General features: G+C 43.4%; 1 protein-coding gene across 1 annotated transcript in view; it reads left to right on the top strand.

The window, feature by feature from the left end:
* LOC148677536 (protein WWC2-like) overlaps positions 1 to 13,269 on the top strand; it is a 71,939-nt gene extending 58,670 nt beyond the window's left edge. The window contains exons 17-23 of the mRNA XM_088642284.1: positions 1,491 to 1,597; positions 3,105 to 3,309; positions 5,184 to 5,348; positions 5,828 to 5,920; positions 6,245 to 6,475; positions 8,237 to 8,364; positions 10,278 to 13,269. Coding sequence (XP_088498410.1) covers positions 1,491 to 1,597; positions 3,105 to 3,309; positions 5,184 to 5,348; positions 5,828 to 5,920; positions 6,245 to 6,475; positions 8,237 to 8,364; positions 10,278 to 10,344 — 996 coding nt within the window. The 3' untranslated portion in view covers positions 10,345 to 13,269. The remainder of the gene's footprint in view (positions 1 to 1,490; positions 1,598 to 3,104; positions 3,310 to 5,183; positions 5,349 to 5,827; positions 5,921 to 6,244; positions 6,476 to 8,236; positions 8,365 to 10,277) is intronic.
* Positions 13,270 to 13,718: the final 449 nt, after the last annotated feature.

The raw sequence follows: 13,718 nt of genomic DNA, 5'->3' as shown, positions 1-13,718 counted from the left end.
TTAATTTGTTGTTGCTTTTCAAGTTTGGATTTCCAGGGTTTCAGTACAAATGGTAGCTTGTAGGCATAGTGAACCACTTTTGAACCTGGGAAGAAGAGAATCTCTCATTAACACCTAGACCTGTCCAGGATTCAAACCTAGACTTGCCTCCATGCTGTGCGATAGCACCTGTGCCCATCACAAGATTTCTCTTAAATGGGGGCCAAGGTCTGTGGGTGTGAAAAAGCAGCAGCTGGTGCTTCTGATCTTGACGGTAACAGCCAACTCTGTATGTGTGTGTGTGCGCACACAGGTATTACTATTTCTGTGAGTACTACATTTGAGAATATGCTCTTACAAAGGATAAGTAACTCCTGAAAAGCAGGCATGACAAGGACCAGCAAGCCAGTTCGTGACAGGCGATTTTTCTTTCTCACAAACCATACAAAGTCTCTACAAGTGCCAATAATATTTGATTGTATTTTTGTCCAGTTTGAATTCAGGAGAGTAGGGAACAGTAGCTATAGTGTGGGACTTGAATAAAGTCCAGGAAACGTAAAATAGTGAGTGTGTGACCTTTTTAGGATTGTATTACTTCAAAACGGAACTCAGATGAATGTAATTCACATTAATCTAAGCCCATGTTCCCCGTGACCTTACCAGCAATGAATTCAGAATAAAACTTGAGAACCGGTCACGAGCGGTCAAGAGTCTGTGAGACACAGCTGAGGTAGAAACCTGGACTCAGATGTCTTTCTTATTTCAGTACGTGAAGTACGGCTAAGCTTTGTGCTCGCATTTCTAACTGTGTTTTTTTGCTGTCGTTGAATTCTGACAAGCGGGTCTGGGTTTGAGCAGCAAGTGGTTAGTGTCGCCACGTGGGCCGAGGATGACCGAGGGCGCGGGCGAGCACAGATTGTGTTGTGCTGGTGGCCTCTTACCCCCCACACTAACCCTCGTCCTGGTATGTGCCGCACCAACTGTTCCGCTAGGGCCATGTGCAAAGAGTTAAATACCGCCTGCTGGGAGAAATTAACACTTCAGACGGAAGAACAGCTGCTGAAATTTGGATTTATTGTGGCTCGATGTGGTGAGAAGTACTGGTGAAAAAGCTTGGTTCTCAGTGATGGATGGGATCCTCCCCCTTGGCCGACACCCCCCCCCCATAGAAGTTACATTTTGAGACGAGCTCTCAAGATGCTGGATGTGACTTTTAATAGACAGCAATAAGAAAGAGAAGAAAAAGCAGTTCGAATAATTGATGTAGCCTTTGTATCCTGCCACCATGCGCCTGGAATCTCTGGGCATCGCTGACAGGGGTGATAAAAGCACCCCCACAAAAATCGGCATCCTGGAAATCCTTCCAGAAGTCTTAATCAATCCAAACAATCTTTTTTTTTTTCCTGCGGAGCGCGGATGAGTCGTCGTGTGGCGCGGGTCGATCTCGGTGGCGGGCCGTGGGGGGTGTCAGCGGGCTGAGCTAACCCTCGCGATGTGTGACTCGCACGCAGGACGCCGTGTCGGCCTTGCTCGAGAAGACCTCGGCTGAGCTGGAGGCTGTCGAGCAGGAGCTTGAGCAAGAGGAACAGGAAGGCCAGCTGGCGCCAGGAGAGGAATGGTAATCCCCTTTTTACTGCAAGAAGGACATCAAAGTTTTAGACCAACTTCGGTACAGAAATTGGTTTTACGTCTCATAGCCTGAATAACGGTGTAGAAAGATTCGTTTGTTGTTCATTTTCCTTTCCCGGGGGGGAAAGAGTTTTTCCTTGCGACACATTTTTCCTGAATTTGTGCATCCTAGTATAATTCTGGTCAGGCTAAAGAAGAAATCTCTCTACTTTCATTTTTTTCATTTGACACGTTCCTTCAAAAACAGTGACCCTTTATTTAGAATACAAAAGTAGAATTTCAACACTGTTTAAGCAACAAAGCAAATATAATGTAAAGACATATTTGAGGTTGTGAAGGAAATGTTCTTGGGTTATTCCTTTCTGTTTTCTAGTACCGTCATTTAAGCCAATCGAATTTTTGGACATTTAGTCATTTTATTGAGCCAGGGCAGTTTCTAGGCCGTGACATTATTATTATTATTATTATTATTATTATTATTATTATTATTATTATTATTATTATTATTATCCTGGCTTTCAGAAAATAAATTATAGATGTATTCTTCCTGCCAAGTTTTTTACCTAGCAGATTGATCAAGTAAACAGGAGTTCTTAGGAGTGGTGTTAAGGTGTATTAGTAGTGGATCAAATGAAAGATTAAGATTAAGGAAACCAACCAAAAGAGTGCAAGAGATATTTAGATAGGACCACATTATTTTTTACTTTTATATACCAGACAAGTCGATTGAGAACAGGTTGTCAATGATAATGTCTATCAGGAGAGTACCCTGTTTATACACCAGTGCCTTTTACTGGAGAAACCTGAGTGAAGTCGCTTGCGTCTTGAACTCATGACCCCTTCAGTCCAGAGCCCTCCCAACTAATCTCTGCTACTGCTCAAGTAGTGAAGAACTAAGTAGGAATTTAGTCTTTCCTTTGCTGGAAGGAATAGCTTCACACAGTTACAGTAGGAACAAGTAAAGGTTTATTCCAAGCTGAAAAGAGAAGAAAAGAAACACAACATTTCAGCTGTGGAGCCTTCTTTGGGTGTGAGAAAGAGGATGAAGTTCCCGTTTTCCTCTCGCTCTCGCACCCGAAGAAAGCTCCACAGCTGAAACGCTGTTGTTACCTTTCTTCTCTTTTCAGCAGGGAATAAACCTTTACTTGTTCCTTTGCAGCCTACGCATGCTGACGCAGCTCCCTGCTTGAACTACTTCACATATCTTTGTGGAATAAGAACGTAAGAACTTAAGAAAGGTGACAAACGCTAGGAGGCCAGTGGGCCCCTCTAGCCTATTAGGTAGTCAGTAGTTAGCTGATCCAAGGATCTCATCCGGCTGTTTCTTGAGAGAAGCCGGTGTGTTGGCTTCAGCCACAACCCTTGTCCCACAACCCTCTGGATACAGACGTGCCTCCTGTTCGTGGTGGTTCTTACACCATGTCAGAGTGTTTGAGCGGGGAGCCCTCCATGCTCGGCCCTAACAGCGGGAATCCCGCTTCCCCCCCGCCGGTCAGGCTGGAGATCCTGGTCGAGGACGGTGATGAGCTGGAGGCGGGGGAGGAGCTGGCGGAGGAAGACGAGGACCGCGCTGGCTGCGTCCGCCTGTGCCAGGGGAGGGAAGGAGAAGACGGCGACGAGGCGACGGCGCCGCCGCCGCCGCGGGGTCGGGGGAGCAACGGCGCAGAAAGCGGCTCTTGGAGGGCCGCGGGACCAACGCTGGTGAGTACCGCTGGCATCCTCTCGGCTTTGCTTAACGGCGTTTAACGTAGCGGGAGAGAGGAACCACCTCCCAGCTTCCCTCTGGCCTCTAACGCCAGACCTCAGCGCTATCAATCCCGGTAGTGAAGGATCGACACCCAGGGTTTTCTGGGTGCCTTTCGGATCAAGAATTGTTCACGTTCAGAGCTTTGGATTCTCCAGGTGGGATCTACTGTTACCTACACCACAGCACGCTGGTGGCGTTTGCCTCTCTAGGCAGGAGTTACCAGTTAATACTGTGGCACCTTTATTTACTGTATCTGATTGTACTTCCCATTGTATGGACTGGTCATGACATTCATTCCAACAGCAGTCTCTGTAGCACCCTCTCCAGTCTGATTCATAAACTGATTTCCCCCCCGATGTGTCTATTTACAAATAATAAAGGCTTTTGACAGACAACTGTACCTCTGAACTCTGACGACACTGCAGCCTGGGATGTTTGTTGTCCTACATTCTGGCCTTTTGCTCTCTTTAGACATTTCTTTTCCATAGATTTCAGTGGGTCTTCCTGCATCCTAGTAATGCTCTGGTTCAGTTTCTAAGGCTGGTTCACTTTTAGTCTCTCAGATTTCATGGAGGTAAGAGGAATCAGGAAAGGATCGCTTTTGTAGGTATTGTGACTATTTCATATCATGCAATGGATCACAATTAAGGTAAACGATTAGTGACCGAATATGCTAAAACTACATGAAAATTAAAAATACTGTGTACTGGTACTGTGCTTTTTTCCAATGTATAAGAGATACATGGAAAAAACCTAACTATGCAATATCCTCTGTACATAAAACATATCAGAAAGACTGCTTTTGAACAATTAGACTACAGACTTGCTGTTGAAATCATTCAGTATCTTTTTGCAGTCCTGAATCATCCAGTATCTTTTTGCAGTCCTGATATATTGTCAATGGGGCCTTATCTTTTACTCTCCACTATGCTAAAAAAAAACCTTTCTTTATGAGAGTCTCACTGCTGTGCTGAGAATTGAAAATCAAATGTCTACTTTGATCTCAATGTCCAGTCAAATCCTTTACCTGATAAAAAAATACTAAATCTCAAGATCCTTCAGGCAAAAGTGTCACATTTCTTCAAAGACTGACCTTCAGTCCCTCTATTCCTGGAACCATTTGTAAAGCAAAGCTGAAAAAGTTTATTAGAACAAAAAAAAAATGTTATCTTCTTGGCCTGCAGAGATTCATCACATAATAGATAAATATCTTTATTAAAAAGTAAAATTTAGATCTTTAGTAGACAGTGTTGCAAGTAAAAAAAACATACTTTTAGGTAATGGTACTCACAAATCATCACTTCAGGTTACAGGTGATGATTTAATCGTTTTTGGTACTATAAATTAAGATTGTATAAATGATTAATTTAAGCCTTGAAATTTTGTGTACTTTAGCAAAGTGTTTTATATTTTGAAAATATACTGAATATCAAATGAAACATTCCATGATATCTATTCATGGGTGATTTCAGAAGAAAACAATTGTGCTCATTTTGATTAATTGATCATTCATGACTACACTCAAGACACAATTCACAGAACTCTTGTTGATCAGCTCTTTTCCTTGCAAATTAATCTGCAGAAGGAGTGTTACCTATTTTAATTGTCTGTTTGCATGAAACGACATAACGATGATAACGATGAATCCACTATACGAAAAGACGGTCATTTTCCTTATTATAAACTTGTGAATTTGTTGCAGCTATAAGTGGTTTCTTTTCATTCTCAGTACAGCACAGACATTTTCCCACCATCTAGGTTATATTGTCGGCCTTCTGAAGCTTTGCTTTTGCAAATAGTAGCATTTAATTTAATTTTTTTTTTTCAGGTTGACAAAGAGACGAACACAGAGGATTCTGCTCCTGAGAATGTGGCTGTCAGACCCAAAGACAGGAATAACCTCAGCTGCAGGCAGAGGCCCTTTGTGCGGAATAGCATGATTGTGCGATCGCAGACCTTCTCACCTGGAGAACGCAACCAGTACATCTGCAGGGTGAGTCGAGATTTTAATTCCGTATATACATACTGCTCTCTCTCGTCCTGACACCCTTCCAGTGTAGAGCAGCCTGAGATGCCGTTTCTTAAGCAGCACCTGCTTTAAGACACATTTCATCAGTGCTGCAGAGTGAAAGCCGGCTATTTCTCTTGACACCTCCAGGATGTCCTTATACATGAGACGTTATGCCTCAATAACCTTCCTCCCCCCAAAAAAAATTGATTGCTATATGTAAGTGACAGACTTCCAAACACTCGTATTACATCTCAGATTATTATTTTTTAGATGAAGTACATGATGGCTTCTTGACAGACCTGCTCCATAAACTGTATCCGGAGTGTGTTCTAAATTAATTTTCCAGAAGGGTGACAGCAGTTCCGTGAATCACAAATTTAATATAAATCGAGTAAACTTTTTTTTTTAAAAAGCTTGCCAAACAAGACTCTTAACATTCCTTCTGCTCCCTTCTTTGACAGTTGAACCGTAGTGACAGCGACAGCTCCACGTTGGCCAAAAGGTCGCCTTTCGTCCGGAATGCTTCCGAAAGGCGCAGCCTGCGAGTGAAGAGGGTAAGTCGGTCGTATCCGTTCCTGTCCAGTGGGATGACCATTTTTCAGGTTTTTTTTTTTTTAAATTTTACTTCAATTCCGTTGTGGTTTGAGCAGCGGTGCCTAACGCTGACATCCTTGCGAACGGCGATGATCACTCGAGAAACCGCCACCACTACCCCCTAAAGGAGCTACGGGCTTTAAAATGGAAATAATGTTCTGTGAGACGCTTCGTCTGAGAAGGGGGAGAGGGGTCCATGAACCCCTTTGTGTTGTTGTTGCTGTGAGAATGAGGCTGGAAAGGTTGCTACCCGCTTGCCTGACTCCTCTCTCCCCGAACGGCAGACCTTCTGCCAGCCGGTGGTTCGCCGCGCGGCCCAGGACCAGCCCGGGCGCACCTCCCTGGACCTGGAGCTGGACCTGCAGGCCTCGCGCGCCCTGCACAGCCGCCTGGACGACGAGCTGCAGGCGCTGCGGGGCCTGCAGGAGAGGCTGGAGGCCCTGAGGGCGCAGGGGGAGACGGAGCTGCCGCCGTACATGCTGGAGGACGAGCGCTTCCACAGGCTGCTGAGGCAGGCAAGTGTGGGGCTGGGGGGTGGGCCCCTAGCTGGATGGGGCGGGGCTGGGGTTGGGTATGTGGGGGGACAGCCCCCCTAGTGGGGTGGGGTTGGGGGCGGGGATATCCCCTCGCGGGCTGGGGATAGCCCCTGGCTGGGCTGGGCTGGGCTGGGGTGGGCGGGGGTGGGGTTGGATGGGGGCAGGCCCCGCTGGGGGCGGCCTCCTCGCAGTGTGGGGTATGTGGGGGGATAGCCCCCCCCTTAGCGGGCAGGGGACAGTCCCAATCAGGGCGGCAGGGGATGGCTCCCTACAGGCTGGGGGTGCAGGGATGGCCCCCTAAGTGTTGTTGGGGAGGGCCAGGGTGGGCAGCATCTCTCGCGTCTTGGTCTGCCCTCCCACCCTCTCTCCCCCGGTCAGGGCTGCGTCTTGGCGATGTTGCGAGAAAGGAACTGTTTTACAATTCCAGCCGGGTTTGAGCTCTCTTTGTCCAAAATTCCTCTCGGCTGCAAGCCAGCGGACGACATGCTGGATTTTGGAGCAGTTCCTTCCAAGAAAGAGCAGAAACTGGATTTTAACAACCTTTTACAAGACTGAGAGGGTTGGGGGAAAACTATAACCATTTTTTTTTTGCATTAAGAGTTAAGGGACCCCTGCCGTATATAATTCTGCAGTAGCTCACCCAGATACAACGAGGTTTTTGGTGAAAATTATCATTTTTTCGATCTGAATGAAAGGTAGTTTTTAAATCTTTCTGCAGCATTAACAGTGCTCAGCAGACAGCCCTGAGACTGCTAACAGCTGGAGACTAGACAGGCATTTGAGGGGTGTATGTAATTGTCTGATACCTTAAAAGTGACTGGTTTGTCTGTTAAGTGTTATAAAATAGTGCTTGTCGATCACCTTATTTGCACTAATAATGTTCACCTCATTTCCACTGCATCCTCAATCTGGAAGCTCAGCTGTGCATTTTGCAGGAAGCTAATTGAACTTACCAAGATTCTAAGCACTTAGTAGGGGGGTTCAAGTGCCTTCTGTCAGGGTAAGGCATAGATTTCTCCTATATCTTGGGTTAAGTTATGAAACAGAGATGCAGAGCTCTTGAACAGCACCCGCTGGCAGTGATCACACTTGAAGAGCCCAGCCGTGACTGTGAATGTGTGCTGGTGAGGCCTTTAAAGTGAACAGCAAAACCTTGGGCTGAGTATAGTGCCCTAGGGGTACTGGGTGATGGTTGATTAGGTACTAGAGTTCCCAATCACACAGTTTTTCACCATGACCTCATCAGTGCCAGTTTTGCAATAGAACTGGACTGCAGACAGACCTGGAGAATCCTGTCTGGATCGCAGGTAGTTTGAGTATGGAAATTGGAACGCAACACTCACATAATGTGAAAAGATACTTACAAATGTTGGTATAGAGCCTTTATAAACTTGATTTTTTTGCACAGAGAGCAGTTAATCAGAGGCTTAATTAAAAGGCTACTTTTAAAACACCCAGAAATGAAGTGGAGAATGACAGTAACCGATTGTCACTTAACAACTTACCATCTGCCTTGTGCCAGCTGCACTGGAATCGGAGTGTACTAGGCTAGTAAACAGGGCCAATGATGAGCAGTGTAGTAATGGGGTAAGACTTCACAATAATGCTGTAGCTTCTGTTTTTTATAGACAAAATCTTCAATCTTCAAGACGTGTCCTGCAAGAGACTGCCCCTACTTGTAGGACTGAGTTGTGAGACACCTTTTCGGTCATTAACTTGAATTTAATTCCTTCCGAACAGGCTGAGCAATCAAAAGAAGAACTAAAGCAGGGGCTGAAAGCAGAGAAGCTGATGAGAAAAGCCTCGAAGGACGTGTGCAGGCTCCGAGAGCAGTCTCAGAAAGTCCCCCTCCAGGTGCAGTCGTTCAGGTGAGCTGGAGAGTGATGCTGGTTCTCTGAATTTCTGTGGCGCTCTGCATCCGAAAGGATCCGACACGGCTTCGTGTGTAGGAGGGACCCCCATTAGTCCGCTAACAAAGTGCAGCTCACATTGTGAGTCAGCAGCCCCCACCACATAGCAGCACGCGTGCAGAACGGAGAGATTTCTTCACCAGTGGAATTAAGGGGATTGTAGGATGTCAGGACCTCCGGTTAAAGCCTCATCTGTTTCATCGAGTGGGGGGAGGGGGACGTTTGAAAGCTTTCATTTGTGAAGCATCTGTAGATCTTGGGTAGGACTTCAGCCAGGGGATTGTCCTGGACATCCTTCCTGTGAGACCCGCGTTGCGTTCGATGAGAGTGCGTCACCCCGCTCTTCTGCACTGACAGAGAGGGCTCCTCTGACCTTTTTGCTGGGTTTCAAGAATAACTGAAGATACAGTTAGAAGTTCTACTGGTAAATTTGCCTTAAACACAAGGAAGCTTCCTCACCCTTGCGCAGTGCAACCAACAGGTGTTTCGGTTTCAAGCGGCCAGCGCTCACAGCCCGTGGTGATGGGGGATTTCTCACGCTCTTCCTTCTGCTGTTTCCTTTGGAGAAAGTCAGGCTGGTCTTGAGAGTGGAAAGGGCAGGATGGAGGCTGAACGTCTTTTTTTCATACTGCTTTTCCCAGCTAAGGAAACCAAAATGAAACCTACAGATACAGCTGTTCTGTGCGCTAATTAACGGGGCTAATTAAGCATGATTGGGGATTGTCTTGGCATTCGTGGTTTGACTCTGTCGTATTTTAAGCCTACAATGCTGTTTAATATTAAATGCAAAGCTCAAAGCTGTCATTGTTGTGCCTTTTATATTAAATGTCATGGTGATAAATTGAGCCTCCGATAGTAGGTAGGTTACAGGCTTATGAAAAATATATATCTCGTTTCAGCAGCCTTCCAGCTCTCCCCTTTGTCAGCACCCAGGTGAATTGGAATGGAAATGATTGGAATGTATTTAATGAGTAAAAAAATAGAAGAAAATAATAAGGCAGCTTTCGTTTGTCTGTTTTTCCTCACCGGGACTGGGGCGCTTTGTCCATATTTGTTCTTTCGTGACCCTGGGCAGTGGAAAAATTGTGAGTGTGCGGGGGCGTCATTTTGTTACAGCCCCTTCTGTACCACAACTGCGTGGCAGAAACTAGATGTGTCATGGAGAGACTTGCAGAACCAGGCGCGACAGTTCGCACAGGGACTGCACCCTCTGTTCTGATCGAGTTCAGTGAGCGAAGCCCAGTACCTGCACCTTCGGCGGCTTTTTCCTCTCAGACGAGACGTAGGTCTGTCCTTTGGTCTTCTTTGTCTTATCGATGTGGCTCTCTCCTCGCTCGAAAAGCATGACCTAAAATGCGTCGCGGGAAGATGAAGTTGCGTTTGTGCTCTCCGTCTGCTGACTTCTCGCCTCTTAAAAAAACATAATTAGCTCCTTCCGGCTCCAGGTTTTCCGGAGTGATTGAAGGAAGGAGAAAGCTGGACAGGTGAGGCTAAAAATGAAACTTAGCTTTGTGAATTCAAAAAGCTGCTGTAATATTTAACAGGTTCGTAAAACTGGAACTGACACATCTTCAGGACGCTATTCTTAGATTTGTATTCAACTACATCCCTATTTGTTTATGTATTCAATCAGGTAGCTTCTTTAAATGTGAAGCCTTCACATTTATGATGACGCGGTGCATATTTTCCTCCCAAAATTTCAACATGCTGCTTATTTTAGAAACTTGATTTTGACTCTTGATATTTAATTTCCCCAACATAAAAGGTTTTTTTCATAATCTCTTGGGGGGATTTCTACTTTCTTAGGGAAATGTAGACCTGACATTAAAATCTGTATATGTCCTAACCACGCTTTCTTCTTCTGTCTTCAGGGAGAAGATGGCCTATTTCACGAGAGCAAAGATAAATATACCAACTCTACCAGCTGATGATGTATGATTGTTTTATAGAAAACAATGAAGTATTTTTCCAGCTCAACTTTATAGCTGAATATTTTGATAGAGTAGCTATGTGGATTAAAATATATATTTTAAATAGTTCAATACCATAGCGATAAAGTATTTGTATAATAAGTTGTAATTGAATACCATTATGTAAAAAATGGGTTTCTTTTTTCAGAGAAAACCAAAGTAGAGTAATTCTGACATTTATGGCTAATAATGTTTGTACAGTTTGTATGTATACCTGACATGGGTTTATTTTGTAAAGTTGGGTTACACGAACGATGTGCAGGGCAGATTATGCCTTCTGTTGAACAGCACTGCTTTCAGAAATAATATTCCGTTTGACAGAATGGTGTTCTGTTGTCTTCACTGTTTTCCTGTGTGTAGATTGTGAAACCGGGCCAGTGGCCACACAGTGTTGTCGACTGAGGGTGTGCGTCTCAGTGTTAAGTACAATATCAGCAAGCACTTCCTGTTGTAGTTCCCGCCCTTCCTGTCCTTCAGACTTGGTGCTCAGCTGTTCAGCGTCATCTTAAAGGCCTTTCCAGTCCAAGTGCAGCAACCGTGTTTCGAACAAATAGCAAATGTTGTGAATGTATAGTGTTATTTTCTGTTTTTTTGTTACTGCACTGATTTGCATTTCCATTGATCTTTTTTGTCTTTTTTTTTTAAAATTATGTTCTGCACCTTTAATAAGCCCCCACTGTGTATCTATCGTTCGGGATGGGGGTTCGATTTCCTGTTCTATAGCGGCAGACAAAGCGCCAGTAAAAACAGAAAAGCCTTCTTCCATGACCCGCGATGTTACAGCGCTTTTTAAAAAAATCATTCGCTGCCTTTGTTCATGTCTATGTCTTTAAAACGAAAAACCCTTAAGTAATTAAATAAACCTAAAATAAACATCATACCCTTGTGAAATGAAGGATTTCAGTTTTGCAGTGGTTTAGTTTAACATAATAGCTCAGCGTAAGGAGTGAGTTTTTTTTATCAAACCCATTTATTCTGCATATATATGTGTATGTAATGTTGTTTTTTCTATAAAACCAGCAAGTACCTTCATGGTGTGCTGGAACTCCAGCCTTGAGAACAAAAGTCCAAACAGTTCTTGTCAATTTTTCATTACTATCCCAGTCTTTTGCTAACTTAATAGGCTGACATTTTTATTCCCCTTTTCAGTTACTCTCGTATATGAGGCTGGGTATTCTCCTGGAGGAATCTCAGGGAGGCATCTTGCTCAAGGGTGCAAAAGCTGTGCCCCATACTCACCTGAGATTTAAACCCACAGCCTCCCAATTATGAGCCCAGATCTCTAGCCACTATTTCCCACTGCTGTCAGGACACTGCTGCAGCAGATCTGTTGTGTACGCTTGGCTCTGCAGATTGAGGGAAATGCACACATGATGTTCTACTTGTCATTATAAATAGTTCTTTTCAGAACCAGGATACATTGGTTAAATGTTTTTTTTTTTATCAAGAACAGTTAACCGAGGTTGAGGCATCCACTTATGATCTTAACTGCTGTTGTTTTACATACCTGGCAAGTACTGTTTATGTTTTATTCAGCTGAATAGGTCGTTGAATGCTGTGGAGCAAAATTATTATTATTTTTTTAAAAGAACAAAACATATCTAAAACTTTCAATCAGAAAGTGTAGGAATTCTGTAAGTGGCCTTTGTCTAATTTCAGTGTAAAAAATTAATGAACTTGAACTATTTGTAAGAACTACAGTGTGCCGACTTAGTGATCTCTACATTTGAATCTCCCATTTAGGAGTTACCATGCAGGAGTCTAGTATGGTCAACATGTCGCAGACAATTGTCGCAGACATTGATCATTGCAGGGCAAAATGCAGAACTACTACAATCCATTAAATTCCACATTCAGCACATTTTATCAGGGAGCATCCTCTTGAGAGTGTGTAAAGTTAATCATTGGCTTAGTTCAATAATCTTTACCATTTGCAAATGATCAAGTGTAAGTTAATTCCACACTTAAAAGTATAAGGAAATAAAAACAAGGATTTTGGCTGTGGAGCCTTCTTCAGATGTGCGATTCAAATGAAATGAAGGTTGCTGTTTAAGCTTGCCAGACAGCATGAGTTGTGAAATGTATGTAGAGATATTTTGGTAGAACTGTTCCTTTTGACTTATTTTCCATTTATTTATTTACTGTATTTATGTTCAGTTATGTACAGTTCAGTTCTGGACATTTAAAAGTTATTGTATTAACAGTAGAGAGAGCTACAGCCTCCATATTTTGAAATCCTAAATCATAACATTGTAAGTATTAGTGACGCACAGACTTGTGTATATCTCCCATTATAGTATTCCAGCCTTGTTTTTGTTAAATATTATAGCCTTGACATGCATTATTTTTCAGCTTTCATCACTAAAGAGCTTATTTTACAATTGAATTTTATATGCATGAAAATGTTTTCATGAGCTGACCACTGCAAAAGTGTAATTGATGTCAGTAGTTATGATAAAAGGTTGTATATCTACATCAGACATAAATGCCAACAGAAGTTTCCGTTTTTTTAACTATTTTGTACATGCATGAATTTAACATATCTTTAGGAGAATCACAGTTTTACTACTTTTTAGAACACGTTGAAATTGTTGCACCTAATCATGTTGTAACAGGATAAAAGCCTGGGTAAAATTTAACCCAAAAGGAAAGCTCGGCCTTGTATGGTTAAAATGTTTCTTACATGGTTTGCAAGGTTTTCAAATAACGGAATATGAAATGCTCAGAACTGAACTAGGTTATGAAACGTAATGTCAGCATGTATGTTTGTGGTCCAGTTTTGTTGCAGTCTGGAATGTGCTGTACAAATGTTAGAACACAATGTTTATCCTCTTCTCTGCACTTTTCATGTGTTCCAGTGATTGGTAAAAAATATATACCATTTTTAAACAAACCACATGGAGTTGGGAGTTCTCATTTAAATCACAGCTTTATAAATTGGCATTTTCCTCATAACGGGTGAAGAATTGCCCCGTTCACATGAGCTTAGAAAAAAATAATGACCCTCAGTCCCTTTCCTATTTTGAAATCGCAGAGGAGCCTTCAGCTGTTTCCATTGTGGGCTGATTGATTGAGCCATTAGCAGTCATAATTGACAGGTAGATGCTTGTGATGATATAGCCTCTCGAATTAGTTTACTGCTCGGAGGCATGACAGTTGTCAGAGGCGAAGAGGTGGCAGAAGGTGAAGTAAAAAAAGATTAAAATAGAAGATTCTAAGCAAACAAGCAAATGAGGCTGCTAATAAAAACAATATCCTCAGTCATGTCCTAAACAGCCCCCTGGGGTCTGCTGTTCTGCTATGCCTGCTTGAATTTGCCCACGTTAATATCTTCCCTGGGAT

This window comes from Lepisosteus platostomus, chromosome 1 (assembly GCF_059453375.1).
Source record: "Lepisosteus platostomus isolate fLepPlt1 chromosome 1, fLepPlt1.hap1, whole genome shotgun sequence".
Lineage (NCBI taxonomy): Eukaryota > Metazoa > Chordata > Actinopteri > Semionotiformes > Lepisosteidae > Lepisosteus > Lepisosteus platostomus.
The sequence above is the reverse complement of the archived record's forward strand: the minus strand, read 5'-3'. Positions and strand labels throughout refer to the sequence as shown.